The sequence below is a fragment of the Bufo gargarizans genome, chromosome 10 (genome assembly GCF_014858855.1).
Source record: "Bufo gargarizans isolate SCDJY-AF-19 chromosome 10, ASM1485885v1, whole genome shotgun sequence".
Taxonomy (NCBI): domain Eukaryota; kingdom Metazoa; phylum Chordata; class Amphibia; order Anura; family Bufonidae; genus Bufo; species Bufo gargarizans.
In genome coordinates, this window is record NC_058089.1 from 68,782,921 (window position 1) to 68,806,651 (window position 23,731).

The 23,731-nt window shown below is 44.5% G+C and overlaps 1 protein-coding gene across 2 annotated transcripts in view; it reads right to left on the minus strand.

The window, feature by feature from the left end:
• VRK3 (VRK serine/threonine kinase 3) overlaps window positions 1-23,731 on the minus strand; it is a 254,135-nt gene that overhangs the window by 89,241 nt on the left and 141,163 nt on the right. For both annotated transcript variants that reach the window (XM_044269695.1, XM_044269694.1), the window contains exons 9-10: window positions 14,139-14,241; window positions 11,874-11,963 (exon numbers count right to left, since the gene is read on the minus strand). In XM_044269695.1, the coding sequence (XP_044125630.1) occupies window positions 11,874-11,963; window positions 14,139-14,241 (193 nt within the window). The remainder of the gene's footprint in view (window positions 1-11,873; window positions 11,964-14,138; window positions 14,242-23,731) is intronic.

The window sequence follows — 23,731 nt, forward strand, 5'->3', positions numbered from 1 at the left end:
TGTTTGAAGACTCTGCTGGCAGGGTTTCCCAAGGGCATCCACCTAGCCCTTCCCCAGCGGTGGAAGACATAGAATGCACTGACGCACAACCACTTATGTTTCCTGATGAGGACATGGGAATACCACCTCAGCAAGTCTCTGATGATGACGAAACACAGGTGCCAACTGCTGCGTCTTTCTGCAGTGTGCAGACTGAACAGGAGGTCAGGGATCAAGACTGGGTGGAAGACGATGCAGGGGACGATGAGGTCCTAGACCCCACATGGAATGAAGGTCGTGCCACTGATTTTCACAGTTCGGAGGAAGAGGCAGTGGTGAGACCGAGCTACTGACCGCCGCCATCTGGGACCGAGCACCCCAAAGGCAGCTTCAAGGAGTTCCCTGGCATGGCACTTCTTCAAACAATGTGCTGACGACAAGACCCGAGTGGTTTGCACGCTGTGCCATCAGAGCCTGAAGCGAGGCATTAACGTTCTGAACCTTAGCACAACCTGCATGACCAGGCACCTGTATGCAAAGCATGAACTGCAGTGGAGTAAACACCTTAAAAACAAGGAAGTCACTCAGGCTCCCCCTGCTACCTCTTCTGCTGCTGCCGCCTCGGCCTCTTCCTCCGCCTCTGGAGGAACGTTGGCACCTGCCGCCCAGCAAACAGGGGATGTACCACCAACACCACCACACCCTCCGTCACCAAGCATCTCATCCATGTCACACGGCAGCGTTCAGCTCTCCATCTCACAAACATTTGAGAGAAAGCGTAAATTCCCACCTAGCCACTCTCGATCCCTGGCCCTGAATGCCAGCATTTCTAAACTACTGGCCTATGAAATGCTGTCATTTAGGCTGGTGGACACAGACAGCTTCAAACAGCTCATGTCGCTTGCTGTCCCACAGTATGTTGTTCCCAGCCGCCACTACTTCTCCAAGAGAGCCGTGCCTTCCCTGAACAACCAAGTATCCGATAAAATCAAGTGTGCACTGCGCAACGCCATCTGTAGCAAGGTCCACCTAACCACAGATACGTGGACCAGTAAGCACGGCCAGGGACGCTATATCTCCCTAACTGCACACTGGGTAAATGTAGTGGCAGCTGGGCCCCAGGCGGAGAGCTGTTTGGCGCACGTCCTTCCGCCGCCAAGGATCGCAGGGCAACATTCTTTGCCTCCTGTTGCCACCTCCTCCTTCTCGGCTTCCTCCTCCTCTTCTTCCACCTGCTCATCCAGTCAGCCACACACCTTCACCACCAACTTCAGCACAGCCCGGGGTAAACGTCAGCAGGCCATTCTGAAACTCATATGTTTGGGGGACAGGCCCCACACCGCACAGGAGTTGTGGCGTGGTATAGAACAACAGACAGAGTGGTTGCTGCCGGTGAGCCTCAAGCCCGGCCTGGTGGTGTGCGATAATGGGCGAAATCTCGTTGCAGCTCTGGGACTAGCCGGTTTGACGCACATCCCTTGCCTGGCGCATGTGCTGAATTTGGTGGTGCAGAAGTTCATTCACAACTACCCTGACATGTCAGAGCTGCTGCATAAAGTGCGGGCCGTCTGTTCGCGCTTCCGGCGTTCACATCCTGCCGCTGCTCGCCTGTCTGCGCTACAGCGTAACTTGGGCCTTCTTGCTCACCGCCTCATATGCGACGTGCCCACCAGGTGGAACTCCACCTTGCACATGCTGGACAGACTGTGCGAGCAGCAGCAGGCGATAGTGGAGTTTCAGCTGCAGCACGCACGGGTCAGTCGCACTGCGGAACAGCACCACTTCACCACCAATGACTGGGCCTCCATGCGAGACCTGTGTGCCCTGTTGCGCTGTTTCGAGTACTCCACCAACATGGCCAGTGGCGATGACGCCGTTATCAGCGTTACAATACCACTTCTATGTCTCCTTGAGAAAACACTTAGGGCGATGATGGAAGAGGAGGTGGCCCAGAAGGAGGAGGATGAGGAGGAGGAGGAGGAGGAAGAGGGGTCATTTTTAGCACTTTCAGGCCAGTCTCTTCGAAGTGACTCAGAGGGAGGTTTTTTGCAACAGCAGAGGCCAGGTACAAATGTGGCCAGCCAGGGCCCACTACTGGAGGACGAGGAGGACGAGGATGAGGATGAAGCATGGTCACAGCGGGGTGGCACCCAACGCAGCTCGGGCCCATCACTGGTGCGTGGCTGGGGGAAAGGCAGGACGATGACGATACGCCTCCCACAGAGGACAGCTTGTCCTTACCCCTGGGCAGCCTGGCACACATGAGCGACTACATGCTGCAGTGCCTGTGCAACGACAGCAGAGTTGCCCACATTTTAACGTGTGCGGACTACTGGGTTGCCACCCTGCTGGATCCACGGTACAAAGACAATGTGCCCACCTTACTTCCTGCACTGGAGCGTGATAGGAAGATGCGCGAGTACAAGCGCACGTTGGTAGACGCGCTACTGAGAGCATTCCCAAATGTCACAGGGGAACAAGTGGAAGCCCAAGGCCAAGGCAGAGGAGGAGCAAGAGGTCGCAAAGGCAGCTGTGTCACGGCCAGCTCCTCTGAGGGCAGGGTTAGCATGGCAGAGATGTGGAAAAGTTTTGTCAACACGCCACAGCTAACTGCACCACCACCTGATACGCAACGTGTTAGCAGGAGGCAACATTTCACTAACATGGTGGAACAGTACGTGTGCACACCCCTCCACGTACTGACTGATGGTTCGGCCCCATTCAACTTCTGGGTCTCTAAATTGTCCACGTGGCCAGAGCTAGCCTTTTATGCCTTGGAGGTGCTGGCCTGCCCGGCGGCCAGCGTTTTGTCTGAACGTGTATTCAGCACGGCAGGGGGCGTCATTACAGACAAACGCAGCCGCCTGTCTACAGCCAATGTGGACAAGCTGACGTTCATAAAAATGAACCAGGCATGGATCCCACAGGACCTGTCCGTCCCTTGTCCAGATTAGACATTAACTACCTCCCCTTAACCATATATTATTGTACTCCAGGGCACTTCCTCATTCAATCCTATTTTTATTTTCATTTTACCATTATATTGCGAGGCTACCCAAAGTTGAATGAACCTCTCATCTGTCTGGGTGCCAGGGCCTAAATATATGCCAATGGACTGTTCCAATGTTGGGTGACGTGAAGCCTGATTCTCTGTTACGGGACCTCTCTCCTCTGCCTGGGTGCTGGGCCTAAATATCTGACAAATGGACTGTTGCAGTGGTGGCTGACGTGAAGCCTGATTCTCTGCTATGACATGCAGACTGATTCTCTGCTGACATGAAGCCAGATCCTCTGTTACGGGACCTCTCTCCTCTGCCTGTGTGCTGGGCCTAAATATATGCCAATGGACTGTTGCAGTGGTGGCTGACGTGAAGCCTGATTCTCTGCTATGACATGCAGACTAATTCTCTGCTGACATGAAGACAGATCCTCTGTTACGGGACCTCTCTCCTCTGCCTGGGTGCTGGACCTAAATATCTGACAATGGACTGTTGCAGTGGTGGCTGACATGAAGCCTGATTCTCTTCTATGACATGCAGACTGATTCTCTGCTGACATGAAGCCAGATCCTCTGTTACGGGACCTCTCTCCCCTGCCTGTGTGCTGGGCCTAAATATATGCCAATGGACTGTTGCAGTGGTGGCTGACGTGAAGCCTGATTCTCTGCTATGACATGCAGACTAATTCTCCGCTGACATGAAGACAGATTCTCTGTTACGGGACCTCTCTCCTCTGCCTGGGTGCTGGGCCTAAATATATGCCAATGGACTGTTGCAGTGGTGGCTGACGTGAAGCCTGATTCTCTGCTATGGGACCTCTCTCCAATTGATATTGGTTAATTTTTATTTATTTTATTTTTATTCATTTCCCTATCCACATTTGTTTGCAGGGGATTTACCTACATGTTGCTGCCCTTTGCAGCCTTCTAGCTCTTTCCTGGGCTGTTTTACAGCCTTTTTAGTGCCGAAAAGTTCGGGTCCCCATTGACTTCAATGGGGTTCGGGTTCGGGACGAAGTTCGGATCCCGAACCCGAACATTTCCGGGAAGTTCGGCCGAACTTCTCGAACCCGAAAATCCAGGTGTCCGCTCAACTCTATTTATGACAAATTTTATAAATTTTTATAAAATTTTATTTTTTATGGTTAATTATTTTTATGACCATAATTAATAATTCTTATCACCAAAATCATAAATGAGCTGGATAGATGGCAGGGACTCCCATTATCTTTAGCGGGAAGATGTCGCCAAATGTTGAGCATGTCCAAGCTTCTTTACCCCCTTCAGACGATCCCACTCCTTATCCGACATGCGGATATTAAAACGTTGGAAACATAGAAACATAGAATGTGTCGGCAGATAAGAACCATTTGGCCCATCTAGTCTGCCCAATATACTAAATACTATGGATAGCCCCTGGCCCTATCTTATATGAAGGATGGCCTTATGCCTATCCCATGCATGCTTAAACTCCTCCACTGTATTTGCAGCTACCACTTCTGCAGGAAGGCTATTCCATGCATCCACTACTCTCTCAGTAAAGTAATACTTCCTGATATTACTTTTAAACCTTTGCCCCTCTAATTTAAAACTATGTCCTCTTGTAGCAGTTTTTCTTCTTTTAAATATTCTTTCCTCTTTTACCTTGTTGATTCCCTTTATGTATTTAAAAGTTTCTATCATATCCCCTCTGTCTCGTCTTTCTTCCAAGCTATACATGTTAAGGTCCTTTAATCTTTCCTGGTAAGTTTTATCCTGCAATCCATGTACCAGTTTAGTAGCTCTTCTCTGAATTCTCTCCAAAGTATCAATATCCTTCTGGAGATATGGTCTCCAGTACTGAGCACAATACTCCAAATGAGCACCTCCCTCTTTCTACTGGTAATTCCTCTTGCTATACACCCAAGCATTCTGCTATCATTTCCTGCTGCTCTGTGACATTGTTTGCCTACCTTTAAGTCTTTTGAAATAATGATCCCTAAATCCCTTTCCTCAGATACCGAGGTTAGGACTGTCTCACTGATTTTATATTCTGCTCTTGGGTTTTACGTCCCAGGTGCATTATCTTACACTTATCAACATTAAATTTTAGTTGCAGATTTTTGACCATTCCTCTAGTTTTCCTAAGTCCTTTTCCATTTGGTGTATTCCTCCAGGAACATCAACCCTGTTACAAATCTTTGTGTCATCAGCAAAAAGACACACATTACCATCGAGGCCTTCTGCAATTTCGCTGATAAAGATATTAAACAATATGGGTCCCAGAACAGATCCCTGAGGTACCCCACTGGTAACAAGACCTTGGTCTGAATATACTCCATTGACTACAACCCTCTGTTGCCTGTCCCTCAGCCACTGCCTAATCCATTCAACAATATGGGAGTCCAAGCCCAATGACTGCACTTTATTGATAACCGTTCTATGTATGACAGTATCAAAAGCCTTACTAAAGTCTAGATAAGCGATGTCTACTGCACCTCCATCTATTATTTCAGTCACCCAATCAAAAAAATCTATAAAGATTAGTTTGACATGAGCTTCCTGAAGTAAACCCATGCTGTTTTTCATCTTTCAATCCATGAGATTTTAGATGGTCCACAATCCTCTCCTTAAGTATGGTTTCCATTAATTTCCCCACTATTGATGTCAGGCTTACTGGCCTATAGTTGCCCGATTCCTCCCACAACATCTGCTAATTTCCAATCTTCTGGTACGACTCCTGTTGCCAGTGATTGGTTAAATAAATCTGTTAATGGTTTTGCTAGTTCACCGCTGAGCTCTTTTAATAACTTTGGGTGTATCCCATCAGGCCCCTGTGACTTATTTGTATTCATTTTAGACAGTTGACTTAGAACCTCTTCCTCTGTAAAGACACAAGCGTCAAAAGATTCATTAGTCTTCTTTCCTATCTGAGGTCCTTCTCCTTCATTTTCCTTTGTAAAAACTGAACAGAAGTATTCATTGAGGAAGTCAGCTAGTTCTTTATCTTCTTCCATATACCTTCCTTCTTTAGTTTTTAATTAGGTAATTCCTTGTTTTAGTTTCCTTTTTTCATTTATGTATCTGAAGAATGCCTTATCTATCGCCTTTTTCCCCTGACTGAGCTAATTTCTCTTCTGCCTGTGCTTTAGAAGCTCTTATAACTTGTTTGGCCTCTCTCTGCCTAATCTTATAAATTTGTCTGTCATCCTCGTTTTTTTTGTTTTTTTTTAATTCCTAAACGCTATCTTTTTGTTTTTAATGATTTTGGCCACTTCTGCTGAGTACCACAGTGGTCTCTTCCTTTTTTTGCTTTTACTGACAAGCCTAATGCAATTTTCTGCTGCCTTCAAGTAGTCCCATTTCTCCTGGACTCCAATGAAACTGTTCCAGTATGATGGGGACTAGTGTAGCACTAATCTAATTTTAGAAAAGTCAGTTTTTCTAAAATCTAAAACTTTGGTTTTTGTGTGGTGTGACTCAGTCACTGTACTTATAGTAAACCACACTGACTGGTGATCACTAGATCCCAAGCTTTCTCCTACAGTAATAACAGATACCAAATTCCCATTTGTGAATACTAAATCTAAAATGGCCTCCTTCCGGGTTGGCTCCTCCACTACTTGCTGTAGAGATAATCCCAGTAGGGAATTTAGAATATCTGTACTCTTGGCAGAACTAGCTATTTTAGTTTTCCAGTTTACATCTGGAAGATTGAAGTCTCCCATAATGATAACTTCCCCCTTCAATGTCATTTTAGCTATTTCCTCAACTAGTAGATCATCTAATTCTTTGACTTGGCTAGGTGGTCTATATATCACACCTACACGAGTTACCCGTTTCATCTGGCAGGGGAAGAAGCCCAGAATATCACTAGACAAACCAAAACTCAGACGGTAAATGGGAGGCTTTAATTTCCCGAATATTAGAGGCTATAACCTGACCTGTCTTAGTAGACATATTCTGGATTGGGTCAATGGGACGTTGTTTTACTCGAACCTGCTTCTTGAACGGCAGTTGGTGCGACCCTGGTGGCTCTATTACATTCTAAGAGATCTAGGTTACCCACGCCTGTCAAACACTCTCTTGTGGTGAGAGATACCACTATAGCTTGGAAGGGTCTCAGAAATCACTTTCAACTTCCTTATCGAATTTCCAAACATCTTTCCTTTCGGGGTAATCCCTCTTTTGAACCGGGTAGAAGTAGCGCACTATTCAAGGATTGGTCTCTCAAAGAGGTTAATAAAGTAAGCGATATTTTCTATGGGACGGAGGGTAGATGGGCTACATTGCAAGAACTCAAAGATAGACTGTGGCTGGGTAAATCGTCACATCTTTAATATATTCAGGCTAGGAATTTTGCAGATATTTAGCCAGGGATTTGCCAAAGAATGTGTTGAGAGATTGGTATTCCACCTAAGACCCTAAAGGGGTCTTTAAAAAGTGGGGCCAAAAATTGGGTGTAGTGGAGATACATGACCAGGTATGGACAGGGATCTCAGGTATAAGCAAGGCCATTATAAATGAAAAGTGGAGGGAGACCCATGTAAAAATATTACATCATGCCATTTATGGGATCGACTTGCCTAAATCAACGTCCAATCCTGGGAGGCTGACGGTGTGCCCAAAATGCTCAACTCCCAAGACCGACTTGTGGGAATGCTCGAAGCTGGTCAAGTTTTGGGGAGAGATTAACCAGCTACTAGGCAAGATTAGTAATTATCGTACTGACATTACACCATCACTGGCAATATTACATTCTGACAAAGAAACGGAAACGGTTAACCAACGGTCAATAGAGAGGAGGACAGTTCCCCCGTTTTACCACAGGTGGGGCATAGACTGATCATGGTAGCCAAGAGTAGCCTGCTGCAGTTATGGACTCGCCAGCGATTCCAATTCAGGATATGGCGATTGCCCAAATGCGTCACTTATTTCACCTAGAATGGTTAGAATCGCTTAAGAAAAAAAAGTCATTGGGAAAGCATCTATACCATACATGGAAATTATTTTTGCTGGAGTATATACCGAGTTCAGAATATAGACAAATAATGGGTCCCTTCAAGTTAACTACTTGGTATTTGCTAGAGGATGTGAAGGGCAGCCTGGGTCAGCTGAAAGTGGTCTAACCTAGCCTTGATACTACTTTTTTCGTTCCTCCCAGCTGGATATGTAAGGTAGCCAGGATTATTCAAGTTAGAGAGATGATTTTGTGATCTTATTTGTGTATACAGATCTACACCAGATTGGGGGGGGGGGGCCTTTCCCAACTTTTTAAGTTAGTCAGGTAAGCGCTTCAGTGATCTCACGTATAGCTTATAGATCATCTCGATTTTTTGTGGTGCTGCAGCAAGAATGGAGAATCGAGAATGCATTAAGTCGAAAAGGATAAAACAGACATTGGTTCCTAGGGTCATGCAATTGCTAGGACAAACTTCAGATGACAGTGTTGCTGGGGCTAACTTAGTCTCCACTGACACTGCATTTGCAGTGGAAATTTGCTAATAGACTTGGCATTGTTCTTTTAACCTTTTGCTTATGACCGCACAACTATATACGTTGTGGTGTTAAGCTCTTAACTGTAAACCGACTTATAAATGCATCAGGTTACATTGCGATCACTGTGACTGCGATGTCATTAGACAGCTGTGGTCACAGTAAGGATCCCGAAGACCAGGCAAAGTGGTCTCCCTGTGTGGCATCTCTCTATAAAGTGATCCTCTGCAAAAAGCTGGCAGGAGTGCTCTTCTTGATGTGAGAGCACCCCCTGTAGGTTATAAAATTAACTAAGCCTACAGTCTGTGAATTAACACCTGACTGTGGCACGAAGGGGTTAATTCAAATTCTTTTCTCAATGTGGTTCCAATATTCAAAAAGGATCTAAAAACAGAGCCTGGAAACTATAGGCCATTAAGTTTAACCACCTCAGCTCCCCTAGCTTAAACAACCTGAATGACCAGACCACTTTTTACAATTCTGCACTACACTACTTTCACTGTTTATTGCTCGGTCATGCAACTTACCACCCAAATGAATTTTACCTCCTTCTCTTCTCACTAATAGACCTTTCATTTGATGGTATTTCATTGCTGCTGACATTTCTACTTTTTTTTGTTATTAATCGAAATTTACCGAAATTTTTGCAAAAAAAAAAAAAAGAAATTTTTCACTTTCAGTTGCAAAATTTTTCCAAAAAAACGACATCTATATATAAATTTTTCTCTAAATTTATTGTTCTACATGTCTGATTAAAAAAAATGTGGCAGATGAGGTTTTATACTGACAAATGTAAAGTTTTGCACATGGGAAGGAAAAATGCAAGTCACCCGTACATACTAAATGGTAAAACACTCTGTAAAACTGACATGGAAAAGGATCTAGGAATTTTTGTAAATAGCAAACTAAGCAGCAAAAACCAGTGTCAGACAGCTGTAGATTATCAGCATTACGGTTATTCACTGTAGAAAAAAGACAACCGAGGGGAGATTTAATTACTATGTATAAATATATCAGGAGTCAGTACAGACATCTATCCCGTCATTTATTTATCCCCAGGACTGTGACTGTGACAAGGGGACATCCTCTGCGTCTGAAGGAAAGAAGGTTTGTATACAAACATAGAAGAGGATTCTTTACGGTAAGAGCAGTGAGACTATGGAACTCTCTGCCTGAGGAGGTGGTGATGGAGAGTACAATAAAGGAATTCAAGAGGGGCCTGGATGTGTTTCTGGAGTGTAATAATATTACAGTTTTATAGCTACTAGAGAGGGGTCGTTGATCCAGGGAGTTAGTCTGACTGCCTGATTGGAGTCGGGAAGGAATTTTTTATTCCCCTAAAGTGGGGAAAATTGGCTTCTACCTCACAGTATTTTTCTTTTTGCCTTCCTCTGGATCAACTTGCAGGATGACAGGCCGAACTGGATGGACAGATGTCTTTTTTCGGCCTTATGTACTACTACTGCGTTACTAATAAAAAAAATATAAAAAAATGAACATTCATGAAATAAAAAAGTTATCTATATTATAGCTATATTTTAGCAATAATGTAACAGACTATGTGCACACACATACATACATTCCCCCTCCTTGTCGTACATAAATTTTTTTAAAATATATTCATTAGTTTAAGCCAGGGGTCCTCTAACTACGGTCCGCGGGCCACATGCGGCCCGCCAAGGACACTGATCCGTCCCGCCGGGTGTTTTGACTGTTTCAGCAGTTCTGTAGGCAGCGGTGGCGGCTGCAGGGCACAGCAGGAGATGAGCGCTGCGCTTCCATTGCGCTCATCTCCATAGTGATCTGTATCGCCATTCTCAGGACAGCGATGCAGATTGCTGTGCTGTGGCAGGGGAGGGAGATGCGTCTCCCTTCCCTGCTCCTCTGATAGGCTGCCGGCACAAGGCCCGCAGCCTATCAGAGGCCAGTGCAGGCGGCGTGATGACGTCATAGAGCCGCCTGAGCAGTACAGAGCGGGACACAGGCCAGAAGAGGCCTGCATCGCAGGAGGTAAGTATGAGTGTTTTTTTATTTTTATTTTATTGGCCAATTTTTCGGCCACACTTATTACTGGCACATGGGGGGAGGGGGGGGGGGTGGTGGCAGCAAAGAGGAGACTGGCACATAATGGGGGGGGAGAATTGGCACATATTACTGGCACATAGGGGGGGACAGCAGAGAGGAGACTGGCACATGCATGATGGGGGGAGAATTGGCACTTCTTACTGGCACATGGGGGGTGGCAGCAGAGAGGAGACTGGCACATGATGGGTGGGGGGGAGAATTGGCACATGGGGGGGTGGCAGCAGAGAGGAGACTGGCACATGATGGGTGGGGGGGGGGGAGACTTGGCACTTATTACTGGCACATGGGGAGGTGGCAGCATAGAGGAGATTGGCACATGAGTGGGGGGGGGGGAGAGGAGAGTGGCACTTATTATTGGTACATGAGTGGGGGGGGGAGGGAGAGGCACTTTTCACTAGCACATGATTCGAAACGAAGTCAATTATTCATTTGGCTTAGATTGGCTTGACACTACACACTTTTTCAATTGATCTTTATTAAAAATATTGAGCCATCCTGTCACAAAGGGCTAACTGTTTTTCTAGCCGGTCATCTAATAAAGCTTTTCTCTAAATTACTAAAAAGTCATAAACACTTATATAAGCCACATTCTTATCAGTAAGATAAGAATTGAGCTTTAATGAGTGTTTATGAGATCAGAGATCAGAAGCCCGTCAGCTCCTTGCCTGATGGATCAGAGAGAAAATACAGATCCTGATAGTATATAAACTCAAAGCTGTACAGGGAAAACAGCAAACTAAACAACATACAAGTTTGTATTTTTGCATTCACCATTCTGGTGCTCCTTAGGCTCCATTCACACGTCCGCAGAATGTGTCCGCATCCGTTCCGCAATTTTGCGGAACGGTTGCGGACCCATTCATTCTCTATGGGGACGGAATGGATGCGGACAGCATCCGCAATTGCAGAGCGAGTCCCCGATCTTCGGTTCCGCAGCTCCGCAAAAGATAGAACATGTCCTATTCTTGTCCGCAGCTTGCGGACAAGAATAGGCATTTCTATGGGGGTGCCGGGCTGGTGTGTTGCGGACCCGCAATTTCCGGGTCCGCAACACATCATGGACGTGTGAATGGAGCCTAAGGGTCCATTCACACGTCCGCAAAATGGATCCGCATCCGTTCCGCAATTTTGCGGAACGGGTGCAGACCCATTCATTTTCCATGGGGCCGGAATGTGCTGTCTGCATCCACATTTGCGGATCCGCACTTCCGCAATAAAATAGAACATGTCCTATTCTTGTCCGCAATTGCGTGTGTTATTTAAAAATAAAAAAAAGTTAAATAAAAGTATGTAGTATCATATTAAATATCTCAATAATTAGGATGTGGTTTCTTACCTCATGATAATCAGCATTTATATATATATTGTTTGCTGTGATGTCGCCATGGGCATACTCATTTTCATGAATATATTCCAATACATCAATCTGCAGAAATATACATGGAACCATGGATTTTAAAAAAATGAAAATAAGAATTATTTTTTTACACATCATTATGGGAAAAAACTCATATGTGCGATATAAAATAATAGCTCTATGAAGCACTATGATACTAGGTTCATATCAGCAGAAGTTTCATTCTGTTGTGTTTTTTATGATAAACATGGCACAGTGATCAATATTATTTTTGTCACAAAAAAAAAAAAAGAATTCAGATCCATCAACAAATCTATCAACACTTAGAGTAACAAAACCTTTGCATCCAATTTTAATATGATGTCCTTAATAAAACCTTTTTCTAATATACTTTATTAATTTAGTATTTTTCTTAGTCTTTTTCCTACCTAAAGCGCACCATTCACTGTGCGCTTAAAACTATGTTCTCTGTACACCATTGACAGCTTAGTGGTGTACGGCGTGTTAAATTTATGAATGGGGCCGCAGCAATGCTGCGAGTACGGGCAGGAGCGCACATTCCGTGCCCTTCAAAGGATTACTACCCATGTACTATACCAAGATTAACTGAGCGGAGCGGGCTCCTGCCAGCTCCGCTAAGCTAAGAACTGACATGCAGTTCTCTTGGCTTAGCGGAACAGGCAGAAGCAGGAGCCCACTCCGCTCAGCTAATCCTGGCATAGTACTCTGTACCCATGTTCTATGCCAGGAGTTAGTAATCCTCCAGGGGTGCGGGGAGGAGCAGCAATGTGTGCTGCTTACCCTACTCACAGCGCTGCTGTGGACCTATTCATACATTTCAGAGTCCATACTCCATGCACTGCTGAGCATTCAGCAGTTTACAGAGAACTGAGTTTTAAGCGCACAGTGAATGGTGCGGTTTTAGTAGAAAAAGACTAAGAAAAATACAAAATTTATAAATAAAAGTATATGAAAAGTTTTTTTCAGGGCATCATATAAAAATTTGATGCAAAGGTTTAGTTACTCTTTAAAGAGGACCTTTCATGGGTCCAAACATTATAAAAAACATTCTCCCTGGCTGTGAGGCTCTCTGTTGTGATTGGACAGCACTACAGCCAGGGAGAAGGGGACACCCACGGAGAAAGACGCAGTCTCCTCCTCGATGCTAAAATTAGCATACCAGGCAGGAGAATACAACGAGGGCCACAGCGGGCGAACGGAGCGGTGCCCAGAAAAAATAGTAAGTGCAGTTAGATCCCTGCACTATGCCCTACGCATCCTGATACTTAGTTTATAATGTTTGGACCCATGAAAGGTCCTCTGAGGTTTTAAAGCGTTGTTGATAACGGACATGTTAACTTCTTCAGCTGACAGCCATTTCTACAAGCTCTCCTTGGGATGCAGGTTTATTGTAATAGGGAGAGGCAAAACAGCTACTTATTTTCTGCGGGGGCAAAGGTTTAGTTTTTTAAAATCCAACATGCAAATCTGTCTTTCCCGTCACCCTTGCTGTTAGCAAAGATTGTCAAAAGGCCCCTATACAGCTAAGATCCTTGTGGGATCCTGCTCATTCTGGGCTTTGATGTCCAGGAGGCGGACAACCTTCCCTCTATGATTGTGTACACAGAGAGAGCCGTCAGTCACTGATAGGACCTCCTGGACTTCCAAGCCCAGAAAGAATGAAGTGAATGAAATACAAGTTATACTGAATCTTTCCCCACAAAACTATATGTCAATCTGTTCAGCTTCTCCTGCTTTGCACTTTCATGGTGACAGGTTCCCTTTAAAGAGAATGAAGAAATGCAATATTAGGGGTTCCCGATCTACAATAAAGTCACTGAAGGGCTGGATGAGGCAAGTTCTTTCTTTTGAAGTGACCATTTTTGCTTCATCTTCCCCCACCCCTACTGTGCCATCAGTGTCATTTACACAGGCTTTTTTTTTTCACTACTAAGACCCGTTTTAGATTTTTGAAACTGCTAACAAATGCTGCTGCTATTAACAAGCTGTACGTCCCAGCCAGGCTAAGAGTGCCACTGTTTTATAGCGATGCTAGTATTGTGATGAGCAGCATTTACATATCATGCCAAAGAGGATCATTTTTCCATATAAAATACCCAAATGTAAAAACATACATAATTTTTTTTAAATTAATAATTGTTTTGCTTGCCAGTTTTCCAGTGTTATATTTACGCTTTTACATTACATATGCACGTTGTAGAAAATAAAATCATGATTACGCACCATTCTGTACAGAATCTGATAAACCGCTATCTCAGGTAGTCGACCATTGAGTTCATTGATGACAGTCTGAAGATTTTGTCCCAGTGCAGGAAACACCAAAAACCTGTCAATTTAATACTAAAAATATTATATGAGTTTTTTGGGAAATTAATCTTATTGTTATTAATTACCCCAAAGTTAATACATTTCTTTTTGACCATTAGATTCAGCAAGCTTTACAATCTCACTGTCAGCAGAACTGTGAAGCTGGGCACTATGAGGTTTACTTCACAAGTGGTGTTTGCGGTTGTAAAACGACTAGCTTAGAAAAGTCAGGGGACTGCTAAGTTGGTGGATTGCGACCTCAGCTTGGGAATCAAGTGCTGTTTAGAGATGAGCACATTTTTTAAGATTAATTTTGAGTCCAATTCTCATAAATCAATTGAAAATAAAACAAAGACAGCAATAGCAAATAATGCCAGAGTGACACTGACATATATAGCTATGGATAATCGCATAGTTTATGATATTAACCCCTTAAGGACCGGGCTAATTTTCACCTTCAGGACCAGGCCATTTTTTGCAAATCTGACCAGTGTCACTTTATGCGGTGATAACTTTAAAACGCTCTGACTTATCCAGGCCATTCTGAGATTGTTTTTTTTGTCACATATTGTACTTCATGACACTGGTAAAAATGGAGTATAAAAAACAAAAACAAAAAAAAAAACATTTTTATTTATTAAAAAAAAATACCAAACTTGCCAAATATTTGGAAAAATTTGCAGATTTCCAAGTTTCAATTTCTCTACTTCTATAAATACATATTAATACCTACAAAAATAGTAATTACTTTACATTTCCCATGTCTACTTTATGTTTGGATCATTTTGGGAATGACATTTTATTTTTGGGGGACGTTACAAGGTTTAGAAGTAAATCTTGAAATTTCTCTGAAATTTTCAAAAATCAACTTTTTAACCCCTTAAGGACTTATGACGTACTGGTACAGCATGTTTGCCGAGTCCTTAAGGACCCATGATGTACCGGTACATCATAACTTTAAAACTAGATTGTGGCACACACCACCAATCACAGTCTGAGCATTTGCGTGCTGTCCTTGGTGCTGATTGGTGCGGGGAGAGACACGGGAGATTCAAACTCCCAGCGCTCAACTCTCCCCTCCTCTTCCTGCACCAGCTCCTGTGATCCACCCATTGGCACCCATCACCCTCTAGGTAGGTTAGGGTCAGTGAGGGAGAGGCACGATTAGGCAGGGATAGAAGGGAGAGTTAGTTGGGGGGGGGGGGGGGAATAATAACTTTATCAGATTTATTGTTTCTGGTGGTTGGGGTCCACAACACTTAGCTGTGAGACCCTAGACCCACCCAGGAGTGCTGCCACTTGCCCCCCCACCCCCACCACTGCTTAGCGTCCGGCCACTGTTAGCGCATCTCCAGCCCCACTGCTGATCAGCAAGTTTGAACTTTTTATTTTACTTTTAGCTTTAGTACGTGAACACCCGTGCCCCCACACACACTCACATACAATAAAGTTTTACACGCACGCACATACACATACCCATGGCCAGCCGGACGTTCTCGGCCGAGGAGGCATACGCCCAGCTTGCCTCCGACTCAGAGAGCCCCAGTGAGGATGAGGATGACCCCACGTTCCTCTTGTCATCCGCATTTGTCATTCGCATCCTCCTCATCATAATCTGATGATGATGAGCCCCCAAGGCGGCGGAGACATGCTAGGGACCCTGTGGCCCACACCAGTACGAGCCGCCCTGGGGCTTGTACTGGTTTCTCGGCCCACCAAATAAGCCCACCGGAGCCCCCTACCGGTGAACTTAGCTGGTGTCCCCCAGTGGATTTTGAGCCCGAGATTCCGGATTTTGTTGGCAATCCAGGAATGCAGATTCCCACAGTGGGCTTCACTGAAATTGACTTTTTTAGTTTTTTTTTTCAGTGACCCATTTGTGAATCTGATGGTGGAGTAGATGAACCTGTACGCCCAACAGTTCGTTGCTCAGCACCCGGGCTCCTTTTTGGCTAGACCCGGTGGCTGGACGCTGGTCATTGCAGCCGAGATGAGGACGTTTTGGGGCCTCGTGCTGCACATGGGTCTAGTGCAAAAACCTAGGAGTCAGGCACTACTGGAGTGGGGACGTCCTCTACCAGACCCCTCTCTAGACGTCCTCTACCAGACCCCTCTCTAGACGTCCTCTACCAGACCCCTCTCTAGAGTATGGCCATGACACGACCCCGGTTTGAGACCATCCGGAAATGCCTGCATTATGCAAATAATGCAGCATGACCCCCCCCCCCCCCCCCAGGTGATCCTGCCTATGACCGTCTGTATAAGATACGGCCAGTCATCGATCACTTCGGGGCCAAATTTGCGCAGGCCTACGTACCTGAAAGGGAGGTTGCGGTGGATGAATCTCTCGTTGCTTTCAAGGGGAGACTCAGTTTCCGCCAATACATTCCTACTAAGCAGGCGAGGTATGGTGTAAAAATGTACAAAATTTGTGAGATTAACTCAGGGTACACCTACAAATTTTGTGTGTACAAGGGGAGAGATTCCCGTATTGAACCCCCAGAATGTCCCCCCACTCTGGGTGTTAGCGGGAAACTCGTGTGGGACCTTATGCACCCACTGCTATATAAGGGTTACCACTTGTACGTGGATAACTTTTATACTAGCATTCCCTTGTTCAGGTCCCTTGCCGCCAGATCCACCTCCACTTGTGGGACCGTGCGGAAAAATCAGTGCGGCCTCCCTGCCCACCCCTTCCAGGTACCTATCCCCAGGGGTGAGACCCGTGCCCTTACTAGTGGAAACCTGTTGCTGGTCAGGTGTAAGGACAAGAGGGATGTCCTTATACTGTCCACAATCCACGGTAACAGCATCACCACCCTGTGCGAGGTACTGCGGCAACGGTCCTCAAGTCCGATTGTATCGTTGACTAGAATCAGTATATGGGAGGAGTTGATCTCTCTGATCAAGTCCTCAAACCATATAATGCCATGCGCAAAACCCGGGCATGGAACAAAAAAGTTGCGGCCTACTTGGTACAGGTTGCCTTGTACAACGCGTTTGTACTATCCCGAAGCGCTGGCAGCACAGGGACATTCCTCCAATTCTATGAGGCAGTCCTCAAGGACCTGATTTTTTCAGACCGGGAAAGAGCAGGCCGGAGTACCTCAGGAATTGGAGGCGCCCGGATCGTCCCTGGCCAACATTTTCCAGTTGTGGTCCCCCATACTGGAAAGAAGGGACGAACCCCAAAAAGATGCAGAGTGTGTCACAGGAGGGGGATACGGAAGGACACCACCACTCAATGTGACACTTGCCCCGATCATCCGGGTCTCTGCGTTATCGATTGCTTCAGGGAGTATCACACTTCCATGGAGTACTACATTTTTATAATCCCCAACAGACTCCTAGAGAACATAAAAAACTATGGCTCTCAGACTTTGGAGACACGGAAACTGTGGCCCTCCAGATGTTGTAAAACTATAACTCCCAGCATGCCCAGACAACCTAAGCTATCAGCAGGGCATGGTGGGAATTGTAGTTTTACAACATCTGGAGGGCTGCAGATTGAGGATGCCTGCTCCAAAGTCTGAGAGCCATTCATATTGGGCATCGCCGCGTCCGTAAAAATCTTCTTTATAAAAATATCCCATAAACTAGCCCCTCGATAAATGCCGTAAAAAAATCAAATAAAAACTTTGTAAAAAAAAAAAGCAATTTTTATTGTCACCTTGGATCCCAAAAAGTGTAATAAGCCATTAAAAAGTCATATGCACCCCCAAATAGTGCCAATCGAACCGCCATCTCATCCCGCAAAAAATAAGCCCCTACATTAGTCGCCCCAACCCAAAAAAAAATAGTATGGCCCCCGGACGATGTTACAAATATCCAAATGGCCCTTGGCAGCAAAAAGGTTCCCCACCCGTCTTACAGCAACACACATCAGCTGGGGAGTCAGGTTCAGCGAGAGCTGTCAGAGCCTCGATTGGGACCAACATTATACTACACAGACATGTCCATCTAATAGATGAACTATGATGAAACAGTCCAGCCTTTACAATGTTTTAACTAGGGATAACCAAATTGCATAATATTTGTTTGAATACTGAATACTGCTCCGTACAGTATTAGAGCAAAAGTTATTACTTTGCGAAGTATAATAACTTCATAAATTAATTTCTACTGCAAAAAAACATTTTGGGTTATTTTTTTTAACACAGTGTGTGTTTAAACACCATCTGCTGTCAATAAGCGACAATGCTCAGAAAGCATAACAAAGGCGCAGTGTCTTTTTAACCCTTATAGGACTCCATTTTCGTTTTTCATTCCCCACCTTCTCATAGTCCTTACTTTTTTATTTTTCCGTTTACATAGCCTTATGAGGGCTTATTTTATGCAGGACAAGTTGTACTTTCCAATGGTGCCATTTATGGTTGCATACCATGTAGTGGGAAGCGGAAAAAAAATCCAAATGGGGTAGATTTGGGAAAAAAACGCAATTCTGACAAAGGTTCTTATTTTTTACATTGTACAATATGCAGTAAAATTTACCTGTTATCTTCGTTCTCTAGGTCAGTACGGTTACGATACCACACTTGTATACGGTAATTGTTCTTGCGTTTTAATACTAATTTTTTTTTTTTAAACCTTTGACAAAAAAGTTTTTATCACGATATTCTGACCCCCTATAACTTTTTTGTGGTTATGTGTACTGTGTGAGTGCTCATCATTTTTTGCGGGGCGATCTGTACTTTTCCATGATACCAATTTGAAGTGTGTGCAACTTTTTGATCACTTAAAAAAATATATATATTGGGGAGTTGAAGTGACAAAAAATGGAGAATTAAACGCTTTTATTTTTATCCCCGTTACGCCATTTGCCGCATGGCATTAATATTGCTATATTTTAATTGTATGGGCATTTTTGCATGCGCCGATGCACATGATGTTTATTTTTTTTTATTGGTTACGTATTTTTTATTTTAAGGAAAGGGGGGTGATTCGAAATTTTATATATTTTATTTTTTATATTTGTAAAGTCTTTTTTAAGTCACCCCGGGTGACTATAACTGGCTCATTAGATTTCCCATTGATGGCTATATAGTCATAATTGAACACTTAATTTTCAATATAGCAATACAGTGCTGCCACCTAGTGGCCTGTATTGGTATATTAGGTTTCAGTCTATTAGAGCAATGTAACAGGTTTCACGATCTCAGCCAGGGAACGATGTTACCAGAGTGGAAGCACGCAGCTTCCGCTTCCGGACTGCTCTGATGCCGTGGTTCCATTTGACCATGGCATCTGAAGAGGAAAATGTATCCGATCAGCCTTATGGCTGATCGCATACATGTGCCATGGGTGTTTGCTATGGTATTTAAAATAGCAGAAACCCGACGGCTATGGTGCCCACTGTACATACGAGCGGGCTCCATGTTTAAAGACCGGACTGTACGGCGGAGGTCCTCAAGGACCCCTTTCATTACATTTAAGAGCTTGAAAGGGGAAGAGAGAGAAAAAATAAAGAAAGAAGAGGAGACCTCAGAGTTTGATATACTGTACCAATTTTCAGGGTAATTGGAGCACTTTTGATTCAGGTAGAATTAATCCGGACATTAAAATCTTTGAATAGTTTGACGAATTAGACTAAACAAAAAAGAGCCAAGAAAACAACAATGGAAATGCACCTCCAATTAAATAAAATATATGAAACAATTTTATTGTGAAAAACACACAAACACTGAAAAATTGGATACAATAGAGGATATGACGGTACAAATCAGGCTACTTTCACACTTGCGTTCAGAGCGGATCCGTCTGGTATTTGTACAGACGGATCCGCTCCTATAATGCAAACGATGGTATCCGTTCAGATGGAACGGTCTGCATTATATTTTTGCTAAAAAAGTCTAAGTACAATTTGTATTCAGACGGATGCGTCCAGACTTTACATTGAAAGTCAATAGGGGGGCGGATCCGGTTGAAAAATGCACCATATTGTGTCACCTTCGAACGGATCCGCCCCCATTGACTTCCATTGTAACTCCGGACGGATCCGTTTGCCTCCATAGGGCCAGGCGGACACACAAACGCTGTCCGCCTGCTGAGCGGAGGACAGACGGTGCCAGACTGATGCATTCTGATCATTCGGGGCCGCTTGTGAGAGCCTTCAAACGGAACTCACAAGCGGAGCCCCAAACGCTAGTGTGAAAGTAGCCTAAGACCAGGCACAAATAAGGAACAATCATGTAAAGTCCAGGACAATATAGAACAGGGATCCTCAAACTACAGCCTGCGGGCCACATACGGCCCACCGAGGACACTGATCCGTCCCGCCGGGTGTTTTGGCCATTTCAGCAGTTCTGTAGGCAGCTGTGGCGGCTGCAGGGCACAGCAGGAGATAAGCGCTGCACTTCCATTGCGCTCATCTCCATAGTGATCTGTATCGCCGTCCTCAGGACAGCGATACAGATTACTGTGCTGTGGCAGGGGAGGGAGATGCGTCTCCCTTCCCTGTTCCTCTGATAGTCTGCCGGCACGAGGCCCGCAGCCTCGCAGGAGGTAAGTATGTGTGTTTTTATTTTTATTAAATTGGACAATTTTTATGCCAAACTTATTATTGGCACATTGGGGGGGGGGGGGGGGGGGGTTGTCAGCAAAGAGGAGACTGGCACTTATTACTGGCACGTGAGGGGGGGAGAGAGGAGACTGGCACATGATGGGTGGAGAATTGGCACTTATTACTGGCACATGGGGGGTGGCAGCAGAGAGGATACTGGCACATGATGGGGGGGAATTGGCAATTAATATTGGCACATGGGGGGCTGGCAGCAGAGATGAGACTGGCACACGATGGGTGGGGGGTAGAATTGGCACTTATTACTGGTACATGGGGGGGGAGTGGCAGCATAGAGGAGACTGGCACATGATGTGGGGGGGAGAGGAGAGTGGCACTTATTACTGGTACATGAGTGGGGGGGAGAGGCACTTTTCACTAGCACATGATTGGGGGGCATCTATGGGGGAACCTCTTACTGGCACAATATTGGGGGGCACTATGTTTTTTTAGCGAATATTTACTTTGATTTTCTGTTTTGGAATGGCTATATAAGCAGGACCACTGTAGTTTCTGTCATCAGCAGCTTCCTTGAACAGCTTAACCACAACTATGGTCTGGTTGAGACCATATATCTCACCATTATCTGACCTGTTGAAATGCAGACTGGCACCCTGATATTTCATTATCCAAGTCTCTTTGAGGAAGAAATGAGAGCATGCCAACCCAGCCAACTGCCATTTTTCTTTCCATGGGCCAACCATGATACTAAACTAGCATCTTCCTGCTAATATAGCCATTCCAAACCAGATAGTCAACTCAAGGGTAAAAAAAAAAAAAATCATTACTGATTAAAGGGGTTTCCTTGGTAGAAAAACCTAAATTTGATACACATTTCCTTTTCAGTGTTCAGATTTAGATATCAATCTGGCCCTTTATATAGGGAAATATAACAGAACCCCGTCAGGGACTGAGCTGGTCTGCATAGAAGAGCCTGCAAGAGGTAAGTGTCCACGTTGGGGGCAGAGACCTGCAAGTGGGGGCTCATACACTGTGTGTGCGCGTGTGTATAATATATATATATATATATATATATATATATACACATACACACACACACACACACATATACACACACATATACACACACATATTGGTATTTTACTAATAGCAATTTGGAATCCCTAGGAAACAATGATGTCAAGAAAAAGAACCTGCACCTATATAGAGAACGGAGCCCTGAAAGTGAAGGAGGGCGCACTGCGCATGCGCAGCTGGAATCCATTCATTTCTATGGGGCTGCCGAAAATAGCCGTGCACTGGCTCGGCTATTTCCGTCGGCCTCATAGAAATGAATGGGAGCATAGGCAGTGCATGCGCGGTACGCTCCCATTCACTTTCGGGGCTCTGTTCTCTATATAGGTGCGGGTTCCAGCGGTGGGACCGGCACCTAACGATATGCCCCCATTGTCCAAGATGGGAATACCCCTTTAAACTATAGTCCGGCCCTCCAACGGTCTGAGGGACAGTGAACTGTTTAACCCCTTAAGGACCCATGACGTACCGGTATGGCATGGTTCCCGAGTCATTAAGGACCCATGACGTACCGATACGTCATGTGTATTTCCGAACACCGCCGCCTGGCGGGCGGTGATCGGAAACCGGTGCCTGCTCAAATAATTGAGCAGGCACCTTGGCTAAATGCGCGGCAATCGCCGCAAACCGCAGGTCAATTCAAACCTGCGGCTTTACTTAAGGTTAGCGGCTTCTGGCAGTGGTGCCATCGGGTCCCCATGCGGCTGTAGGGGGGACCCGATGGCATGGAAGAAAGCGCGATGCCGGTAACGAGCCTGTGAGATCCAGCCCTTTGGATCTCACAGGCCGGAAGCTGAATGAGTAATACACACAGTATTACTCATACAGCCAATGCATTCCAATACAGAAGTATTGGAATGCATTGTAAAGGATTAGACCCCCAAAAGTTCAAGTCCCAAAGTGGGACAAAAAATTAAGTGAAAAAAAAGTTGAAAAAATAAAGTCGTCGTCCCCCCCCCCCCCAATTTTTTTTTAAGTTTCAAGTAAAAATAAACAAAAACGTAAATTTCCACAAATAAAGTAAAAAAAAAAAAAAACAAATGGTAAAAAGTAGGGGGGAAAAAGTATACATATTAGGTATCGCCCCGTCCGTATCGACTGGTTCTATAAACATATCACATGACCTGACCCCTCAGATGAACACCGTAAAAAATAAAAACTGTGCTAAATAAACCATTCTTTTGTCACCTTACATCACAAAAAGTACAACAGCAAGAAAAAAAAAAGAAAAAAAGAAAAAATTATATATATTTATTTATATTATATATATATATATATATATATATATATATATATATATATATATCTCAGAATATGGAGACACTAAAACATCATTTTTTTTGTGTTTTAAACTTACATAAAGAAAAATAAAAGTAAACATATTTGGTATCGCTGCGTTCGTATCGACCAGCTCTATAAAAATATCACATGACCTAAACCCTCAGATGAACACCGTAAAAAATAAAAACTGTGCTAAATAAACAATTTTTTTACATCACAAAAAGTAGTTTACAACCACATATGGGGTGTTTCTTTAAACTACAGAGTCAGGGCCATAAATATTGAGTTTGGTTTGGCTGTTAACCCTTGCTTTGTAACTGGAAAAAAATATTAAAATGGAAAATCTGCCCAAAAAGTGAAATTTTGAAATTGTATCTCTATTTTCCATTAATTCTTGTGGAACACCTAAAGGGTTAACAACGTTTGTAAAATCAGTTTTGAATACCTTGAGGGGTGTAGTTTCTTAGATGGGGTCACTTTAATGGAGTTTCTTCTCTAGGGGTGCATCAGGCGGGCTTCAAATGGGACATGGTGTCAAAAAAACAGTCCAGCAAAACTTGCCTTCCAAAAACCGTATGGCATTCCTATCCTTCTGCGCCCTGCCGTGTGCCCGTACAGCGGTTTACGACCACATATG